Genomic DNA, 19,167 nt, shown 5'->3' on the forward strand with positions numbered 1-19,167 from the left:
CTGCGGTAGGGGGGAGGAGGAGGAGGAGCAGGGGCAGGGAGGCTCCTGGCTGGGCTCGATCCGCCCCGAGCGCCCCCTGTCCCCTGGGAGCACCGCGCCCCTTCAGTCCGCCCCCGTTTAACTTTTAGGGCGCCCGGGAGCGAGGCCTCTCCCTGCGCTGCGCACGCGCGGCCCTCTGCCGGACTCCATTTCCCAGCGTCCCCCTCGCCCTTCCCTCACAGCCCTCCCCACCCCTTCCCGGCAGCCCCCGCGGCTCCTTCCGGGCGTGTGGCGGGGCCGTGAGGCGGCAGCGGGCGGGGGCCGGGCCCCGCTCCGGCGGCGCCATGGCGTCGTGCGCCGACATCCTCCGCAGCGAGTTCCCCGAGCTGGACGGCGAGGTCTTCGCCTACGTGACGGGTGAGGGCGGCCCCCGAGCCGTGCCGGTACGGTGTGTGTGTGGTGGTGGTGGGGGGGGGGGAACGCGGGGAGGCGTGGCGGAGGCGGCTTTCCGCCGGCCGTGTCGCGATTCCGCCCCCCCCCACCCGCCCCCACCCCCCACGCGCTGTCGCGACACGAGGGAGGAGGGGTGTGCAGCGCCGTGTGCCCGCAGGGATCCTGCACAGCAGCGGCGCGGACTTCGAGTCGGTGGACGAGCTGGTGGAGGCGGTGGGCGAGCTGCTGCAGGAGGTGTCGCGGGACGGCAAGGACGAGGGCGCCGTGCGGGAGGTGTGCCAGCGGCTCTTCAACGCCCTGCAGCTGTGAGCGGCCTCCCTCCTCCTCCTCCTCCTCACCGTCGTCAGCATCTTCATCCCCATCCTCCTCCTCGCCACCCCCCCTCACTCCTCTTCCTCGCCCGCAGGGACGAGGGCCGGGCGCAGCGCTGCAGCCAGGTGCTGCTGGACGCCCCCATCCAGCTCTCGCAGATCACGGACGGATACGGTGAGCGAGTGCTGCCCGGCGGGCTCACGGGGCCCCGGGGGAGCCGTCACCCCCCGGGGCTCCCCCTCGGTTCTCCGCCCGCCGCTGAGCTGCAGGTGGTGGCCCCCCGCTCACCCAGCGTCTCCTTGCAGATGCCAGCGTGGACCTGCTGCCGGGGCTGCTGCTGAAGAGAGGGCAGGCGTCGGTAAGCACGGGGCCGCGTCCTTGCCTGTGGCCCGGTGGGAAGAACTCAACGTGTGGGGCTGCAGGGCCACGCTCTGCCCCGTCGCTTTTCCCTCCGTAAGCATACGGGGCAGGGGTTGCGATGGCGAGGCGTGTACCTGCAGAGGTGCTGCTCCCTCACGTCAGCCTTGCTGTGAGTTGCGGTGCTCTCGGCCTTGGTCGGGTAAAGAGGCTCCGTGGGAGTTAGCAGCTCGTTGGTTTGACGAGATATGTTTTGCTGTAGCCTCTTAACGAGCTTCAAAGCGCGGTCGTGTCGCACAGAGTGCGGCTTGTCTGACTTCATGAGGGACTTTGGTTATTACAGCAAGGCTTTGGGTTGAGAAATGAGGGTGTACGGGATGACTTTGCTGTACGTGGTGAGAGGAGAAGCCCTGAGATGCGATCAGGTGTCAGGGCGTTACAGGTGGGGAGTTAGCACGGAGCTGCTGTTTCCCGAGAGCTGCTGTAAGGAGGCTGTCAGCCCAGCTCTAAAAGCGACTGGGGGTTGTCGGGATTTGGGAAATAAGATCGGGAGCAGAAAAGTTTGCAAGCCGTTACGCCCAGTGACGTGCAGGATATCAGAACGGCCTTGCCAGCAAAGTGCGTAGCTGCCCAGGAGCGGCCCGGGTTGCCCTCTGTGCTGGCTGCGCCAAGGTCTGGGTGCGAGGAGGATCTACAAAGCCGGGACGGCGGCAGCTGCACAGGGCGGGCAGTGTCTCTGCCGGGTGCTCTGCTGCGGAGCTCTCCTCCCCGGGGCTTCCCGTGGAGCACAGAGCTGCGCGCTCCGAGCCGAGACCTAACGCGATCCCCGCGCGGCTGAGCGGGAGTCTGGAGGGAGAGCCGGCAGCTGTCGCTGGTTTTGGCACCGGGGTTGTTGCTCCTGGGTTCGCCGTCTGGCTCGCGCGTCCACAGCTCAGAAAGGGTTTTCAGAAAAACTGGAAAAGGTTCAGAGGAGGCCTCGGGAGGCCTCTCGAGTTTTGGAGGATGTCTTACCGGGAGACTGAGGGGGCTCAGTATCATTTACGGAGTGACGTAACCTATCTGTAGGAACCGGGCCGCGGCTCCAGTCGCAAGACGCCTTCAGCCTAGCGTGCAGGTCTGTCCCGTGCTCCGGTGGCTGAAGAGCTGTCTGGAGACGCCTGGGAGGGCCCTTGGTCAGCCACAAGTATTTGACTCGATGCAGGAATAAACTGGAGCGGGCTGGGAGCCTGGCAGAGGCCAGAGGGCGGGTTAAAACGCTTGGCTTCTTTTTGCCTTCAGATTTAATTAAATATTCTTTGGCTCTGTCTTGATTGATCTGCTGCGTAACCTGAGTTAGTTCCAAACTGGCTAAAGTTTAACGCGCCAGGGAGGGGAAGTGCTTAATGGTCCGGGGCTGGGGTGGGTGGCGGGGGTGGCGGAGGAGGCGCTGGGACAGCAGGTCCATGTCGAGGTGCCTGGGCTGACCTAGGTCCCTGGAACCAGAGAAACTGCCCGTGGGAAAGAGCATTCGGGTTAGGGTCAGCCAAACCCCTTGCTTGCTGAGGCAGAACTGCTGCCTGTAAGCGGCTGATTTAGGACTTCAGTCCCGAAGTGACTTCCTGGCCTGATTAGCTTCCTCAAAACGCGCTCGAGTCTGTCCCGGTTCCCCTGTCCTGTCTCCCTCCTGCTCTCCCTTCCTTCCGGGCAGGCGGGACTGGCTGATTTCCCTTCTGTTGGAGTTGGGTTTTGGGGGCTTTTGCTGAAGATGCCCTCTCTGTAAACTCTCTTTGTGTCCCAGATGGTGGATGCCAAGAAACTGGAGAAGGCAGAAGCCAGGCTGAAAGCCAAGCAGGATAGGAGGATGGAGAGGGATTCCACAAAGTCATCTGGCCCTCTGTGAGTACGGAGGCTGCCTCCAACACCCCGCCTGCCCTGCTGCGTGTGGCTGAGATCTGTTTGGACTGAGCTTTCCTGCTGAGCCCCTTTCTCTGTCTTCTGCCTGCCTGCAGAGTCCTTGAGGAGGCAACTGCCAGCCAAGCTGCCAGCAAGAAGGAGACTCGCATGGAGTCGTCAGGCAAGAACAAGTCGTATGACGTCCGCATCGAGAACTTCGACGTCTCCTTCGGTGAGCGGTGAGTGCAGAGGGGACGGTGGGACGGACCCCGCTGGGGCTGCAGACCATGCTGAGGTCTGGATTGGAGAACTCCGTGGTGGTTGCTTGGCCCCAGCACAGCCTGAAAAGGTGCTGGGGGCAGGTGGCTGCCGGTCGCCTCTCTCCCCACGGGGCAGGCTGAGCAGGGAGCTGTTTTTTCCCTCCCTCCAGTGTCCTGCTGGCGGGAGCCGACCTGAACCTGGCGTTTGGCCGGCGCTATGGGCTGGTGGGCAGGAACGGGCTGGGGAAGACCACGCTGCTGAAGATGATCGCCAGCCGGAGCCTGCGCATCCCCTCGCACATAAGCATCCTCCACGTGGAGCAGGAGGTGGCGGGGGATGAGACGCCGGCCCTGCAGAGCGTGCTGGAGTGCGACACCACTCGTGAGAGCCTGCTGCGGGAGGAAAAGGAACTGACGGCCAAGGTTAACGCGGGCAGGTGAGATACTGCTGGATTTCCAGCCCTTTTACAGCTTCTTGACCACGAGGTCTTGTTCTGAGATCTCTCGCTTCCAGTGGAGGACTCCAGCAGGGCTGGGCCGTGTCCTGCTCGCCTTAGTCCTGCCTGGGGAGATCAGCCTCCCGCAGTGCTCAGACCCTGACCCCAGTCCATCCCACGTGTTCCTCTTTGCTCTGCTCCAGGGGAGAAGGGACGGAAGGTGCCAGGCTGTCAGAGATCTACGCGAAGCTGGAGGAGATTGAGGCAGACAAGGCCCCAGCGAGGTGAGACGACCCCGCAGGCACTGCTGTCCGCTGGCGTGGCAGATGTGGTTTGCAGCTTGGAAAGGTGATGCTGTGGCCCTGGGATCCAGCATGTGGGGGCAGGGGCTCTCCCTGTTGCGGTTCTTCTCTCTTCTTTTGTCGCAGCTCTTTTGGGTTAGGAGTAGTTGAGCTTCCCCCAGAAGCTGGAGGTGTTGGCTGTTTTTGCCCCAAATGGCTTGCGTTGCTGCTGCTCCTCCTCCCCAGGTTCCTGGTGGCTGGGGAGCGGTGCTGGGATGGTGGTGGTAGTAGCTCTCTTCTTGGCCAAAGAGCTGAAAGCTTCTTGTGAATCTCTTGGGAATTCACGTGGGTGCTGTGCCTTGCTGGGCTGCGTTTCCCAGCCAGACGCTGCTCTTGGGCACGAAGGGAAGTTTTCCTGCACCAGGATGTCCTTAAACTACAGAGCGGAGTGTCCACGATGACCGTGGGTCCGGGACGTCAGGCTGTGCTCTGGAGGTGGATGGTGTGTCTATGTTCCTGTTCTCTCACCTTTCCCCCAGGGCGTCTGTCATTCTCGCTGGGCTGGGCTTCAACGCAAAGATGCAACAACAGACAACCAAGTAAGTCGCAAGGCTTTGGACATCGAGACTTAAATTAAATGGGTCTGGGGAGAAGCTGCCCCAGCCCTGGTGGGGAGCAGGGCTCTCTCTGCCCTGGTGAACACCCGGCTGCTGCTGTGGCTGTAGCCACTGGAGGGGGCCCGATGGGAAGGCGAGGGGCTGTCCTGCCCTGGGGGTGCCAAGCCGGCCGCCTGCTGGGCCGCGTGGCGGAGCTGAGCCTGACGGGTCTCCTGCTGGGCCTGCTGTCTGCAGGGACGAGCTGTCCGTGGGTGCCAGCAGAGAGAAAAGGGCTGCGGGGAGCAGGGAGCCAGGCAGGCAGGGTTGTTCTGATTACATTCTAACCCTTGTATACAACCTTTTCTCTCCTCAGAGAGTTTTCTGGAGGCTGGAGGATGAGACTGGCCTTAGCCAGAGCCCTGTTTGCCAGGTTGGTGTCCAGGTGTTCCTGCCACGGGGTTAACCCTCCTTGCTGTCCGTGTTTCAAAGGGCAGGGGGGCTGCCTTGCCTGGCTGTTCTCTCGACTCAGCCTCTCGGGGCGGGGAGCTTTCGAGGCATCACGGCTCTGTATGCGTGGCAAAATGTGCTTTGCGTTGACCCTGTGCTCTGTTTGCTTCTGATACCTGTGTCTTGGTTTCCCTAGGCCAGATCTCCTTCTACTGGACGGTAAGTTGATACCATGAGCCCTTCCACCCCTGCCGCCGGGCCTGCCCATGCCCTTGCTGGGTTGGGAACGCAGCGTGGCCTTTAGCTGCCTGCTCAAAATAGCCCGGCGTGACAGGGCCGGTGCTCACAGGGCTGTCACTGCTCCCCGGGGATGGCGTGGAGCCATCCTCAGCTGGGAAACCTGCTTGGGCAGCCGCTTTGGCTGGCCACTAGTCTTTCCTATGTAAAAAAGCGTAATCCGGTCCTGCTAACCCCTCCTGACCTCAGCGCCTCTTTCTCTTCCCTCAGAGCCCACCAACATGCTGGACGTGAGGGCCATTTTGTGGCTCGAGAACTACCTGCAGGTACGGGGCGGCACGGGGCAGCGCGAGCCTTGGCCACGGCTCCTGTGCGGTGCAGGGGCTCCGGCCCCGTGCTGGGCTCACCAGCCAGGGGATGGGGACAGCCTCCCAGGGTGCGTCCTGCCTCGCCGCGTGGTGGCACCAGGCCCTGTGCCCCGGCTCGATGACGCTCAGGCTCCCTCAGGTCTCCCTCTCGCTGTCTCCTCCTCCAGACCTGGCAGTCGACCATCCTCGTGGTGTCCCACGACAGGAACTTCCTCAACGCGGTGGCCACGGACATCATCCACCTGCACTCGCAGCGGCTGGACGCCTACCGGGGGGACTTCGAGAACTTCATGAAGACCAAGGAGGAGCGACTGAAGAACCAGCAGCGAGAGTACGAAGCGCAGCAGCAGTACCGCGAGCATATCCAGGTACTGGGAGACACCAGTAGGGTTTGGACTCTTCCTCCAGCCTTGCCCCTTTCTCCGTGCTTCTAGTGAGCCTCCCGGGCTGCCCTGCGTCCAGTAATCTCTGCTCTTGGAGTTTTCATTGCTGTTCGGTCTTGCAAAGACCTGTGGCTGTGGCTTTGTTGTTGCAGAAGGCTCAGCAGCAGCGGGGTGGCTGTGCCTGAATGAGCCCGGGGCTTCTCTGATCCTTTTTTATCACTTGCAGGTTTTCATCGACCGCTTTCGGTATAACGCGAACCGGGCGTCCCAAGTACAGAGCAAGCTCAAGCTGTTGGAGAAGCTGTGAGTGCCTGTCCTGCTGCTCTCTGGAGGTGGGGAGGGGAGGTGTTTATGGGAAGAACTGGGTGTTCCCAGGTGGTCCCCAGGGACCTGGGAGGCACTGTGTATCTGGAGGGATGGGGGTGGCTTGGACTTCGGGCGCTCTGTCTCTGGTCCAGAGGCTTCGCCTAGGATGAGGCTTCGCAGAGCTGGGCTGCTGGTGTGGGGACAGTGCAAGGCACCTCAGTTACACGTCTTCCCTCTTGCAGGCCAGAGCTGAAACCTGTGGACAAGGAGTCTGAGGTGATGATGAAGTAAGTGTCCCCTTCCTTGGAAGGGGCCTGGCTCCCCTTCCGACCTGAGCTCCTCCTGGGATAACCACTGCTCCTCCTCTGGCACGGAGTCTGGATGGGCCCCCACGTTCGGGCTGCGCTCCCTCTGGGGCCAAGGCTGTGTCCCCTCCTCGTGACCACCCCTCGCAGAGGCCTGCATGGTCGGGAGCCCCCTTTGCCACGTGCAGTGGTTGTCCCAGGGGGGCTGGGAGCAGGGTCTCTGAAGTACCTGGCCAGCTCTCACCTCTTGCTGCACCTCTTCCCAGGTTCCCCGATGGCTTTGAGAAGTTCTCCCCCCCCATCCTGCAGCTAGATGAAGTAGACTTCTGTTACGAGCCAAGTCACTACATCTTCCGTTCCCTCTCTGTCTCTGCCGACCTGGAGTCCCGGATCTGTGTGGTACGTGGGACTGCAGAGTAAGGGTGGCTGCGAGGGGCCGTGGGGGTCCCCGCCTCAACTCCCCGCTTGAAGCGGGGCCGGCTTCGATGTCAGATCAGGCTGCTCAGGTCCTTGCCCAGTTGAATTTTGGATGAAGTATTCCTCCCTGGAGATCTCCAAATGAAGCTGGGACCAAGTAATCCTTGGGCTCAAGGGTTGGGGGGGGAACGTGCTCCAGCAGTGCTAAGCGTGCAGCTCCCCAGCGATAGAAACGCAGCTTCCAGGTGGCTGGAGCCACTGGTTTGGCGCTCATCCTGCCCCCTCCACTGCGTGATCATCCAAGAGAGCTGAATTCCCTGATCACTGTCCCCCCCTCCGAGGTACCTTCGTGGGTTTCATGTTCTCCAATGCTGCTGCTGCTTCTCTAGGTTGGGGAGAACGGAGCTGGCAAGTCGACCATGCTAAAGATCTTAATGGGGGAGCTGGCACCAGTCAGAGGGATCAGACATGCTCACAGGTACCTGGTAGGAAGGGGTGGGGGACTGGGAGGAATGGTGCAGCTGGAGGGCTCCTGGGCTGTGCTTTGGGGTGATGGCTGCCGCAGTGATGAGGATGGGAGCTGCACGCCCCCTCTTGTGCCCCCTTCCTGTAGCTGCAGCTGGGAGTGCTGCGGTTACAGCGCCCGGTGCCAGTTCCCCATCCCTCTCCTCGTTCTGCAGAAACCTGAAGATCGGCTATTTCAGCCAGCACCACGTGGATCAACTGGACTTGAACATCAGTGCTGTAGAGCTGCTGGCAAGGAAGTTCCCAGGTGGGTTTTGGAGATCCGAGGAGCTCTGGGCCACTTGAATCTCCCCTGCCACGCAGATTGATTTGTTCTGTGGCAGTGGTCCCTGGGCAGGAGGCCCCGTCACCTCAGTGCTCAGGGGATGCCTTCTGCCCTGGGTTCTCTTCACGTCAAGCACGAGTTCAGGACACCAGCCTTGAGTAGCTGAGCCGGTCGTGCAGGGGAAGCCAGCCTGCCGGGAGCTCTGTGGCCAGCAGATCTCACGCTGGTGCTCCGCTGTAGCCGTGTTTCAGAGGTAGCTGATCCCGCTTTGCTGTGGCTTCCCTGCCAGTCACAGGACAAGCACCTGGCCCTTCTTTCTGCCACCTCCCAAACCCCCCAGCTCCCCTCTCCACGATGTGACGTGACCTTACGTGACTTGGCCGCGAGGAGTTGGGGGCAGCATCACTCGGAGCCGGTCACAACCGACCGCGCTGCGTGGCCCCTGCCCCGATTGTGTCAGTCAGCCTTTCCACGCAAACCCTCTGCTCGGGCACTGCCTCCGAGCAGCTGCCAAATTCCTCGGCTGCCCGGCCTTGATGCGGGCCAAGGACACTGCAGGAAGCGCCAGCTGGCCCCGAGGCCCCGGGGTCCTGGTGTGCCATAGCTGTGTTGTGCCGTGCTCCCGCAGGGAAGACGGAGGAGGAGTACCGGCATCAGCTGGGGAGCTACGGCGTCTCGGGGGAGCTGGCCGTGCGCCCCGTGGCCAGCCTGTCTGGAGGTCAGAAGAGCCGAGTGGCCTTTGCGCAGATGACAATGTCCTGGTAATTCCTTCCCAGATGCTGGAAGTTTTTGCAGGGCTGCGTCCCTGGGGCCCCCTTCACCGAGAGGAAGGGAGAGGAGATCGGGGAGGGAGATCGTCGCCTGGTGGGGACCGCGGGGGAGGAGGCAGGCAGGCGGCTTTCTCCTGCTGCTTTGAGCTCAGGGGGTGTCCCTGGAGCTGGGCAGCGCAGACCCTGGCGTCATGCAGTGCCGGTGGCTGTGGCTTTACGTGGCTAAAACCGTAGCCTGGACACCTCCCTGCACGGAGGTCCCAGCAGTGCGCAGGGGCGCGGGCTCAGCCTGAGCCTGTTCCAGCGCAGTGCTCAGAGCTGTCTTCTCTTCCAGTCCAAACTTCTACATCCTGGATGAGCCGACAAATCACCTGGACATGGAGACCATTGAGGCGCTAGCAAAGGCGCTCAATAAGTTCCGGGTAAGGCTCCGCAGGCAAGATTTCCCATTTTTCTAACACTTCCTGCATCCTCCAGCTTGGGTGACTCAGTATTTCAGCCAGAAGCGGACCGTAAAATTCCAGTGGTGGTTTCAAGTCCAGGAGATGTGGTGGGAAGTCGGTCGCATTTCTGCCTTAGCTGTCTGTCCTGGTGGCTTGTTTCACTTGTTGACTTTGGCTGAGAGAAGCAGCAGCAAGCCAGAGCACAGCTTGTCCCCCATCTTAGCCAGCCACCTACGGGCCGTGACCGCTCCCATGCTGCTGCTTGCAGCGCCCAGCCCTGCCTTGGGGCCCTCGTGGCTGTTCCTCAGGCAGGTTTTTGTGGCTCGGAGCTCAGCCTCCAGGTACCGCTGTAACGAACCTGGTTCTTGCTGTTCCCTACTTGCCCAGGTTAGGTCATTTTCCCTACAACAGAAAAATGAGGTTACTCGGGGCCTTGTCCCGTCACCTTTTGGCTGTCGTTGCCTCCAACTAGAATTTCCATCCTCAAAGTTTGTCAGAGGTCCAGAGAGCCGGTGGCAAACCCTGCGCTTGCCCTCAGGGAAGGGAAGCTAAGCACTTTGCTGTGCACGTGCCTCCTCCATACCAGATCCGTCCATCCCAGCTGAAGACAGGAAAGCCCTTAGGCCAGTTTGGAATTCGTGGCTGCCTGTGAAGCACCGTGCCTTTCCCCAGTGCAGGTGGAAACCTGAAGTCCCGTGTGCTGGCTGGAGGGGCACAGAGGACCACGTGCAGGTTCCCCTGCCCCCAGAGCCCTGCTTTGTGGCCCGCTCAGTTCCTTTTCTCTCCTCGTGTGTTCGCAGGGCGGTATAATTCTGGTGTCCCACGACGAGTGCTTCATCCGCCTGGTGTGCCAGGAGCTGTGGGTGTGCGAGAACGCCACTGTCACCCGCATCGAGGGCGGCTTCGACCAGTACAGAGACATCCTGAAGGAGCAGTTCCGGAAGGAGGGTTTCCTATAAGGGAGGCGGGGGCCCAGACTGCCCGAGGAGGCTGGAGCACGAGGCTTCGGGCGCTGCAGCCTCCAGCCGCGCTGAGCCTGGCGGAGCGCCGAGGAGGTGGCACGGACCCCAGCCACGCCATCCAACTGCCACCCAAACTGCTCTCCCCTCCCGGGCGCGGGCGGCCCCCGCTCTGCCCTTCTGCCTGGCCGCCCGTGCAAGGACAGCGAGGGACCGGGAGCCGCGGGCGCTGCTCCTCGTGGGCGCTGCCTGCTCCGTGCTCCAGGCCTGGGCCGTGCCTGGAGCTGCTGCTCCGCTGGGATGAGGAAAGGAGGTGTCCCCCCACCCTGGTTGTAACTCCGTGCTCGCAAGGGCAGGAGAGGAGCTGTTCTTTCTTCGCTTACCCCCACTGCCTTTTTCTTTCTTTTCTGTTTAACCGGAGCGCGCTGCTCGGCTTCCCACATGGTGTTCCTCTCCCCAGCTCTCGTACGCTCCCGTCCCCTCTGCTGCCCGGGCGGGAAGCGAGGCCTTTGCTGCTACAAGTGTCCCCAGCCTCTTCCTCGGCCCCTGGAAGCACCGGGGGCGAGGGTTCGCTTCGCCTGTCCCCCTTACCCCCCCCCGGGGTGCGCTGCCCTCGCACCCGCGTACCCCACAGGGGTGCCACGCAGCGGGGTGCCAGCGGGCCCCTCCAGCACGGAGGTCGCGGTGTAAATAAAAGCAGAACGCTACACGTCTGCCTCCCTCCCTCCCGTCCTCGGGGCTTTTTTGTTTTAGGGGCGGGGGGTGGGGGGGGGGGGGGCTCGCTGCCAGCCTCAAGCCCCGGGGGAGGGGGGGCACGGAGGGGTTCCACTGTCGGCACCAGCCCGGGGATCCGGCTGCGGTTTGCGGGCAGCGGGGGCTGGAGGCGAGGCGGGGCGGAGTGTGGGGGGGGGGGAAGGACCCCCGGGGGGGCCCTGCTGCTCCATCCCGGTGGGGCCGGCAGCGAGGCGCCGCCTCCGCCTTCCCCGCCGCCACCAGGTGGGCCCGCCCCTGCGGCCGGGGCGGTGCTGGCGGCCTCGCTCCGACCGGCGGCGGGCACCGAAAGAAGGGGGTGGGGGGGGCGGAGGGAACCGGCCCGGCTCCGCACCGGCTCCGCACCGCTCCGCTGCCCGCCGGCCCAGCCGCGCCCGCGGGCGTTATGAGCACCGGCGGGGACCGGCCGTGCCCCCGCGGCCGGCCAAGCTCGGCGGGGAGCAGCCCCGTGCCCAGCCCCGGCTCCCCGGGGCCCGAGGAGGTGAGCGGGGAGTCAACCGGGACCGGGGGAAGGGTCGGGGGGGTGGGGGGGCGCGGGGGGACCGGCCCCGGGCCGGGGGGGCTCCGTGTGCGGGGTGGGGGGTGCTGGGGGGCGGTGCGTGGGCGCCATCCCGGCGTGGCCGTGGAGGGTGAGGGAGGTGTGTGGGGGCTGGGGGGGGGGTCTGTGGGGTGTGGGGGGCTGCGGGGGGGTATTTGGGGGGGGTCTCGGCGTGCTGCAGGGCGGGGGGTGGCAGCGCGGCGGTGCCCCGGAGCGGGGGTGACCCCGCGTGTCCGCGGCCGTGCCCCGCAGCCGTGTGCCGGGGGCGGGGGGACACGAGGGGGCGTGGGAGGGTGTGGGGGGGGTGTGGGGGGGATTTGGGGTACTGGGGGGGGGCGCAGAGCCCGGCTCCCGGCGGGGCGGGGGGCGGCCGGCCCGGGCAGCCCGGGAGCGCGGGCGCCATCTTGGGAGCGATCAGGTGTCGGCGGGGACCCCGGGCGGCACCGGGCGGGGAGGGGACGGGGGGCGAGGGGGGGGCTCCGAGGGGGGGGCCGCGCAGCCCGCACCGGGCACCGGGAGGGGCTCGGAGGGGGGGGGCCGGTTCCCGGCCGGGTGCCGCCGTTCCCCATCCGCAGGCGGGGCCGGGGCCACGCGCCGCGCTGCCGGTACCCCCGGTGCTGGGAGGTCTGTGCTTGGGGGGGGGGGGGGCGCACCCCAAAAACCTCCCCCCTACAGCCCCCGGGGGGCCCACCCGGCACCGGGAGCACCGGGAGGGAAGCGGGGGCACCGGGCAGCCCTTCCCCGCGGGTCCCTCGCCGCAGCGGAGGGCGGCTCCCCGGAGTTTTATCTCCCAGACTTTGTCCCCCCGGAGCCCTCCCGGTGGTACCGAGGGGTCCCGGGGCGCTTCCCCAGCGGCTGACCCCGGCCGGTCCCGGTACCGGGGCGGGGATCCCCGGGGCGTTGAGTCAACGCCGCGCTGTGGGGTTGCTGCCGGCTGTGGGCGCGCCCCTGCCGTAAACGGGATTTTAGGAAGGGGCTGTCGCCGCCGAGCTGGATTTAGGATGGGGGTTAGGGGAAGGATGGGGGTTGAGGTGACCCCGATGTTTCGTGCCGGGCTGGCCGTGGCGCTCGGTTGGGGTGGGGAGCGTAACCAACAAGTGTCGTTTGTCGCAGCCGCTGCAGAAACGGCAGAGAACCGTGGAGGATTTCAACCAGTTCTGCACCTTCGTTTTGGCTTACGCGGGCTACATCCCCTACCCTGAGGAGGTGAGTGGGCTTGCGGGGTGTTCCTCTGCAGGGAGACTCCTTCCTCCGGGTGCCCTGGCATTACAGACCCAGTTCCTGATCCTCTGCTGGAGGCAGAGGAGGGTCACTTTCCATCCCTGGTCCCTTTCTCTTTACCCCGAATGTCTGCGCTGTGGTCTCTCATGCTAGCCCTGCCTCTCCCCTTCTTGCAGAACGAGCCCTGGACCCACGGCGGCAGCATGAGCCCCCAGAACAGCACGGGGAGCACGCAGGACAGCGATAGCTGGGCCTCCTCGCACTCCTCCGACTGCCAGCTCCTGGCAGACGACAGGAGGAGCAGGAACGCCGTGGCCAAGGGGGCTGTGGACAGCAGCCTGCTCGCGGACTGCCCTGCCTTCCCCGCCGGCTTCTATGACATCCGGCCCCAGCAGACCAAGAGGAAGAAACCGCCAGCGAAGAAACTCGTTTTGGAGCAGGAGGTGGAGGAGAAGGTGCCGCCGAGCGCTGGGAAAAGCTTGGTGCTAGACCAGGACCGGGTGAAGGAGCCGGCTGCGCTGGAGGGACAGGCGCCTCCCGTGAAAGAGCCGTTCTCGGAGCCCTCCATCGACCCGGCCGGGGACCCCCAGCCCAGCGCCCCTCTGGAGGAGCCCCTGAAGGAGGAGAAGGACTGGCTGCAAGGAGCGCAGGGGGCAGAGAAGCCAGCAGGAGACGATCCGCAGCTAAAGGAGCTCGACCAGTGCTCTGGAGGGAGGAAGAGCCCCAGTTCTTGTAGTACCTTGGACCAAAGCGAAGGGGAAGATACAAGCAGAGGGAGCTCTCAGCTTAGCGGTGAGTGTCTGGGGAGCGGTGTTGTGCTGCAGTCGGTGCCAAATATTGTCCCTCTCTTGGCCAGAGCTTCCCACATGGGCTGCAGGGAGAGCTTGCAGGTGGTCCCGGCCTCTCCTGGCAAGGGGCTTCAGGGAATGCCGTAGGGACCTGGGAGAACTGCAGAGCAGAGGGCGGGGAGCTTCGGAGACTCTCTTTAGTACAGCAAGTGGTACAGACCTGAAACGGGGAGTGGGGTGTAAGGTTGCCTTGCTGATCCAGTCTTTTTTTTCTTTTTTCTTTTCCCCCTTCGCAACTTCAGCAGTCGAATTTGCAGCAGCTCCCAACACCAAAGCAGAAGGTAAGTGGGGGGTCTCCTGCTCTACGCGGGTGGAACTGTCTTTAGAAGCTTTAGAGGTGGTGCTGTGCCCTTGGAAGCTTTTCCCCTGGGGGGCTGCTCAGGCTGCAGCCGGGGGGCCGGTGAGGTGGGTTCTGAGCGGTGTCCGTCTCTCCCCGACCAGACGACGACGCCTGGGATCTGATCACCTGCTTCTGCCTGAAGCCCTTCGCGGGGAGGCCCATGATCGAATGTAACGAGTGTGCCACCTGGATCCACCTCTCTTGTGCCAAGATCCGCAAATCCAACGTGCCTGAGGTTTTCATCTGCCAGCGATGTCGCGACGCCAAGCAGGAGATCCGCCGCTCGAACCGAGCTCGGACGGTGCCCCGCAAGCGGTTCTGTGACTGAGGCTCTTCCAGAGCAGGGAGGCTGGGGGGCCCCTTGTTAAACCGAAGGCTGTAGCTCAGTCTGGCTAGACAATCAATGCACAGTAATGGCAGGGGAAGGGCTGGGCCGCGGTGCTGGGCTGTCCCCCTTGCTCTTCTGCCTCCTGGGAGCTGCCGTCCTCCCTGGGGGTGGCTGACCATGGAGCTCGGTTACCCCAGAGGTGTGGGGGGAGAAGAGCCATGCACTAGGTCGCTCAGAAACATCTCTGTCCTTGCACAAACCTGGCTCAGTGCCTTTCCCCCAGGCCAGCCGAGGAGAACCTAGTCCAAATAGTTTCCCTGTGGTGTGGTGGAAGCTTACACTTATCCCAAGATGTGACTCCCCTTCCTCATTTTTCCTCACCATTGTCCTTGCCTTGGACCTCGGGGTGGGCTGCGATGGCAAAGCCCCAGTGACCCAAATCCTCTTCCAGCACACAGATGCAGCCCAGACAGGCTTCTTCCATGCGGTGTGCTCTCTGGGAGGGGAGGGAAGGAACATTGCTCCTGCCAACACCTGAAGCAGACTGGGCTGCTCTTTCCTGGGGATTTGGTGTCCCACCTCTGGCTCATCAGCCTTGTAGGCTGCGCAGGGGAGGCCCTACCCCTGTCCGGTGGTGCTCCTGATTTTGGTTGCTGTGCACAAGGCCCCAAGATAGTCCGAGTAGATTGTTAGACAAGTTGTTCTTGCTGAGGAGTCCTCCTTGGTTCAGATTCTCCAGTTGCACTCAAGTCTCCTGTCTGAAAGGGATGTGGGATTTGTGGTAGGAGACCTGAACAGTTACCCTCAAAACTGGTAGGGCTTGGGAGCCCTAGGGAAGGGGGGGAGCAGGGGAGGTTTGGTTGGATTTCATGTTTTCCAGTTTAAAATAATTGAACCTTGTACCCTGTGGCCATCTCCTGCCTGCAGGTGAAGCATCGGCTTAAGCAGCAGCTGGATGCTGAGCCCTGGGTCTGATGCAACCCGGGTGCAGGAGGGCCTTGCTTCCAAGGGCTCCCTCCTGCAGAGAAATTTTTTTTTTTTTTTTTTTTCCCTCCTGGACACGTAGAGTGAAGTCTGATATCTTGTCAAGAGTGGGCCCTAAGCCCCTTCTGCTATGCAACTGCTGCTCCGGAGGCATGGGGCCTGCCCGCTCCAGGCCTCCTTCAAGTTTCAGAGTGGAAGGAAGGCTTTTCCCCATCACCCTCCTTCCTCTGTGAGCGGTGTGTGTGTGCTCTGGGGCCCCGTGTCCACTGACAGTCTGAATCCCACCTCCTCCTCCTCACAGCCCCTCCAAAGAGCCTGGCCCACGTGCCTTCTGCACTTTCCAGGGGGGGACACAGACCCCACTGCTGTCTCGGTGACGCCTGGCCTGGCCCCTGGCCCGGGACAGCCCCGACTTGCCAGTCCCATCACTATTTCTCCGAACTGGGTTCTTTCCTACTTGCACATCTGGTTACTGTGGGACCACGGCTGGGGGAGGGTGGGGGGCAGTCCCCCGCCACCCAGCAACCCCCAGGCTCGTCCCTGTGCCTCTCCTCCTGTGGAAAGCCTGGGCCCCAAAAGTGCTTTATGTTTTTATAGTTACTTTGTATGGATATGTAAAATAGCAAAATTCTGGTCCTTGCCCTGTGGAGTGTGGCTGGAGTCGTATGTATATAATAAAATACTTTTGCCATAATGGGGGTGGTTTTGGCATATTTCTCACTTCCCGTGGTGAATTTTGGGGTGCTCCTGTGCGACCCCCCCCATGGGCTGGCACCTCTAGGCTGGCTCAGTGCATGGGGAGCTGCCCTGAGACACAAACCATGAGCTCCCAGCCCAGACGGGGAGCTGGGCACCGCTGGCCAGGGCCTGTCCAGCCAAACTTGAACATTTCCAGGTGTGCACCACCCAGCCCAGCTTGCCCCCCCATCCAGGTAACCCCCCAGCTGCACAACCAACAGAGAAGATGCGATCCAACACTGGTTTTATTTAACAGAGCAAGCCATGCTGCAAAGGGGTGATGCTCACCTCCCTGCCCTGCTGCGGTACATGGAGTGTGTCACAGGAATTTCTTCTAGAGCCTCCCCACTGTGGAGGCCACCTCCTCGACAGGCACCATCTTCCCCATCCTGCAGCCAATGCCCCCTTTCCTTAGCACCCTGGGATGGCTCCAGGGCCAGCAGGGCTGGTGGCTCAGGAGGAACGGTGTCCCTGTGCCCCTGCTGCAACGGCTAAGGCACAACGTGATTTAGCTCAAGAGCTTTGCTTTGCTCTCGGGCTCTAACAACCCCTCTGTGACTCCGTTTCCATTCCAGAGAGGAATTAAGGTTTAGTCCTGACAGTAGTGTAGGTGCTGAATGATCCAGTTTTCCCCACAAAATGAGTCTGTTATTCCAGTGCAGAGGGCTCACAGGCGTTCCCCGCAGATGCGATCGGTGTGTGCTGGCTTCCATGAGTGCTGTGGGCTTGAACTGGTGGGCAGTGAGGAGCACGGGGCCATGCTGGGCTGGCTCTAGGACTTTTCTCCTTCGTTGGGCAGGTGAAATCATTACTGGTGGGCCCCTTATCGAAGCAGGCCCTGCTGGTGCGGATTCTTCCATCCTGATGCAGCAGCCTTGGGGCAGAGGCAGTGAGTGGTCGAGGAACAGCAGAAAACTCAGGTGCAGCTTCTATTCTAGGGGCCCAAGCTGGGTTTGCGCGGCCAACCCAAAGCCAAGCAAGCATCCTGGAGAGCAAGGATGGGCATCTACTCCTCCTTGGCCCAGACAGAGCCGCCGGCCTCCCCCTCCAGGTGGGGGATCACCGCCTCGGTGTAGAACTTCTCCAGCTTGGGCACCGTCTGCCCCCAGAACTCGTCATCGAACTCCACGGGGGCCACGGCCGTCTCCTTCTTGGTGTGCACCACGAAGTCAGCCCGCTGCAGGCCAGCGGCCGCCAGCTGGCACTGCACCTGGGTGAAGTAGTTGTGGTCCCGCTTCAGCGCGTAGGAGTCGCCGTCCACTTGCAGGCAGAAGTCCCTGTCCTTGCAGGCCTCCCGCACCGTCTTGTTGCGGTGCTTGTAGGGACACTTCACCTCCAGCAGCCCCAGCGGCTTCCCTGTGTCCGCCTCCGTGACGACGCCGTCGGGGCTGGCGGCGATCCACGTCTTCTCCTTGTGGATGAAGAGGCCGCAGTCCTCCACCCGCACCGGCCGGCCCACCTCCCGCGACTTGAGCTGCTCGTAGGCCCGCACGGCCGCCTTCTCGTTGCGGATGCCCCACGACATGGCCGGCGTCTGCACGGTGGGGCCGGGGCTCACCACCGCCTTCAGGTACGACTGGGGCACCTTGTCCGTCCTCCCGTTGGCGAACTTGCTGCCGGCGATGCGGGGCGCCACGGAGGCCGTGATGCGGTTCTCCCTCCACTCGTACCACTTGGGGTTGTTGCGCTGGCCCCGCGTCTCCTTCTCCACCCGGGGGATGTCCTGGCTCTCCAGGGGGGGCAGGAACCGGCACGGGGCCTTGCTGGGGCACGGCTCAGCCTTGGCCTGGCCTGAAGCTCCTTTGGCATGGGTCGTCTTCCTCGCGCTGGTGGAGGAGCCCCCGCCGGCCGCTCCAAGCTGCTCCCCGGCATCGCCTCGTGCCCCGCGGGATGCCGCTGTGGATTTCGGCTGGGACGAGCTGGGCTTTGCCTCCTGGCTCCGTCCCGCAACCGGCGTGCTCCTGGAGCGGCTGCTGGTGGCACGGGCGGCCGAGGCGGATGGCGGTGGGGCGGCGGGGGACGTCTTGGGGGCCGCCGCCGGCCGAGGGGCCGCGGTGCTGCCAGACTCCTTCCTGGGCCTCCCCATGGCCGTGCCTCAGCGGGCCTCACGCTGCGGGGGAGGGGGGGGAAGGAAAAATTCAGGGCAGATCGGGGCCGAGTTCCCTTTTCTCTGCTTCCTGCTCGGGGCCCTCGCTGCGGGGCAGGCCCGGGCTCGCCTCGCCCGATCGGGGCTGCGGCCAGCAAGGGGGGCCGGGGGGGCTGCTCCGGGAACCGGGCGGCGCTGGGAGGCACCGGGCTGACCCCCTCCCGGTACTGGGCTGCTCCCCCACGGCACCCGGTACCGGCACCCCCGGGAAGCCCCCCCCCCGGTACCGACGCCCCCAGCCCCGGTCCTGCCGGGCTCTGCCCGCTAGAGGGAAGCAGCCGCCCGGGCGGGGCGGGGGGAGCACCGCATGGAAACCGGGAGCCCCTCGGCCCCCCCCAGGACCGGCCTCCCCGTCCCCATCCCCGGTCCCCGTCCTGGTTCCCGGTTCCCCATCCCCGGGGGTTTGCTGCGGCTCTGCCCTCCGCCCCCCCCCCCCCCGTACCCCCTATACCCCTCCCGTACCCCTCTCCTTTCTCTCCTTCCCCCCCGATACCCCTCCCTTCCCCCCCGGTACCTTCCCCCCCGGTACCCCCCGGTACCCCCGTCCCAAGCCGGCACCGAGGACCCGGCGCTCCCACTTCGGGCCTCCCCCGCGCCGCCGAGTTCCGCTTCCCGCAGCGCCGCCGGAGCGCGGCTGCCCCCAGCCGCCCGTGCCCGACCCTGCGCCCCCCGCGGTGTCCTCCGGGAACCCCCCGGCTGGGGCTGGAGCAGCCCCGATCCGTCCCTGCGAGCCCCCCGGGGGGGGGGGGGGGGGGGTCGAGGCTCGGCTCGGGGGGTGCTTGTGCCCCTCGAGGAGCCGCAGGTGTGCTGAGCGCAGCTGGCATCTCCTCAGCCTTTGGGCTGGTTCCTCGGGCAGCCCTAAATTTGTAGGGCTTATCGGTGATTTAGGAGCAGCTGGGGGAGCTTTGCCAGCCCCGTCTTTGGGTGATAACGCAGCTCGTTAAGCCCACAACGAGGTACGGGGAGATCTGGGGAGCGATGCCCAGGCTGGGGCTCAGCCTTGGTTTGCTCTCCCTGGGCAGCCAGCAGCAGGACCGGGGTGTGCGGGTGCCCAGCGGGGCTGCCGGGCCCACCCTGGCGCGCACTTGTAGGGTTTAACTCCCAGCTTGGCTGCACCAAGCTCTCTCAGCTCTGTTTCCAGCCTCGCAGGGAGGGCTGCTCCCTGGCTGCAGCAGCGGAGCAGTGACTGCGCAGAACAGGGAGCGCACGGCTGTTGTCTCGCGCTGGTGCGAGCACTGGGATGGAGGCAGCCGGCCTCTCCCTGGGGCTGCCGGCCGGCTC

The 19,167-nt window shown here is 64.1% G+C and overlaps 3 protein-coding genes across 6 annotated transcripts; 2 read left to right on the forward strand and 1 right to left on the reverse strand.

Annotated features, from left to right (window-relative positions):
* Positions 1–244: 244 nt before the first annotated feature.
* ABCF3 (ATP binding cassette subfamily F member 3) lies at positions 245–10,681 on the forward strand. Of its 2 annotated transcripts, none has more exons than XM_035544587.2 (21): positions 245–422; positions 574–737; positions 839–918; positions 1,050–1,102; positions 2,879–2,976; positions 3,090–3,212; positions 3,404–3,670; positions 3,874–3,954; positions 4,491–4,550; positions 4,921–4,977; positions 5,191–5,213; positions 5,502–5,557; positions 5,767–5,967; positions 6,209–6,285; positions 6,531–6,575; positions 6,860–6,992; positions 7,400–7,488; positions 7,691–7,782; positions 8,429–8,561; positions 8,905–8,992; positions 9,814–10,681. In XM_035544587.2, the coding sequence occupies exons 1-21, from the start codon at positions 324–326 to the stop codon at positions 9,970–9,972; spliced, it is 2,178 nt and encodes a 725-aa protein (XP_035400480.1). In that variant the 5' UTR covers positions 245–323; the 3' UTR covers positions 9,973–10,681. The 2 variants fall into 2 exon arrangements, with proteins under 2 accessions (XP_035400480.1, XP_035400481.1); XM_035544588.2 differs by having other exon boundaries at positions 245–396; positions 590–737.
* Positions 10,682–11,067: 386 nt separating this feature from the next.
* Positions 11,068–15,696, forward strand: LOC118247055 (PHD finger protein 13-like). Its single transcript, XM_035544732.2, has 5 exons — positions 11,068–11,224; positions 12,395–12,487; positions 12,679–13,294; positions 13,593–13,631; positions 13,792–15,696. The coding sequence occupies exons 1-5, from the start codon at positions 11,129–11,131 to the stop codon at positions 14,016–14,018; spliced, it is 1,071 nt and encodes a 356-aa protein (XP_035400625.1). The 5' UTR covers positions 11,068–11,128; the 3' UTR covers positions 14,019–15,696.
* Positions 15,697–15,967: 271 nt separating this feature from the next.
* Positions 15,968–18,554, reverse strand: LOC118247054 (uncharacterized). 3 transcript variants are annotated; one of them, XM_035544730.2, is made up of 2 exons: positions 18,445–18,554; positions 15,968–17,850 (listed from the first exon to the last, which is right to left on the reverse strand). In XM_035544730.2, exon 2 carries the CDS (start codon positions 17,824–17,826, stop codon positions 16,747–16,749), a length of 1,080 nt encoding a protein of 359 aa, XP_035400623.1. In that variant the 5' UTR covers positions 17,827–17,850; positions 18,445–18,554; the 3' UTR covers positions 15,968–16,746. The 3 variants fall into 3 exon arrangements, with proteins under 3 accessions (XP_035400623.1, XP_035400622.1, XP_035400624.1); XM_035544729.2 differs by having other exon boundaries at positions 18,426–18,548; XM_035544731.2 differs by having other exon boundaries at positions 18,401–18,496.
* Positions 18,555–19,167: the final 613 nt, after the last annotated feature.

Source organism: Cygnus atratus, chromosome 9 (assembly GCF_013377495.2).
Source record: "Cygnus atratus isolate AKBS03 ecotype Queensland, Australia chromosome 9, CAtr_DNAZoo_HiC_assembly, whole genome shotgun sequence".
Taxonomy (NCBI): domain Eukaryota; kingdom Metazoa; phylum Chordata; class Aves; order Anseriformes; family Anatidae; genus Cygnus; species Cygnus atratus.

Excerpts from the sequence above, each read along its gene's own strand:
- ABCF3 (XM_035544587.2), top strand. The coding sequence starts at position 324 with ATGGCGTCGTGCGCCGACATCCTCCGCAGCGAGTTCCCCGAGCTGGAC. Across the intron at positions 738-838 it reads CTCTTCAACGCCCTGCAGCT|GGACGAGGGCCGGGCGCAGC; the intron begins GTGAGCGGCCTC and ends CCTCGCCCGCAG. Across the intron at positions 6,993-7,399 it reads TGGAGTCCCGGATCTGTGTG|GTTGGGGAGAACGGAGCTGG; the intron begins GTACGTGGGACT and ends CTGCTTCTCTAG.
- LOC118247055 (XM_035544732.2), top strand. The coding sequence starts at position 11,129 with ATGAGCACCGGCGGGGACCGGCCGTGCCCCCGCGGCCGGCCAAGCTCG. Across the intron at positions 12,488-12,678 it reads ACATCCCCTACCCTGAGGAG|AACGAGCCCTGGACCCACGG; the intron begins GTGAGTGGGCTT and ends CCCTTCTTGCAG. Across the intron at positions 13,632-13,791 it reads TCCCAACACCAAAGCAGAAG|ACGACGACGCCTGGGATCTG; the intron begins GTAAGTGGGGGG and ends CTCCCCGACCAG.
- LOC118247054 (XM_035544730.2), bottom strand. The coding sequence starts at position 17,826 with ATGGGGAGGCCCAGGAAGGAGTCTGGCAGCACCGCGGCCCCTCGGCCG.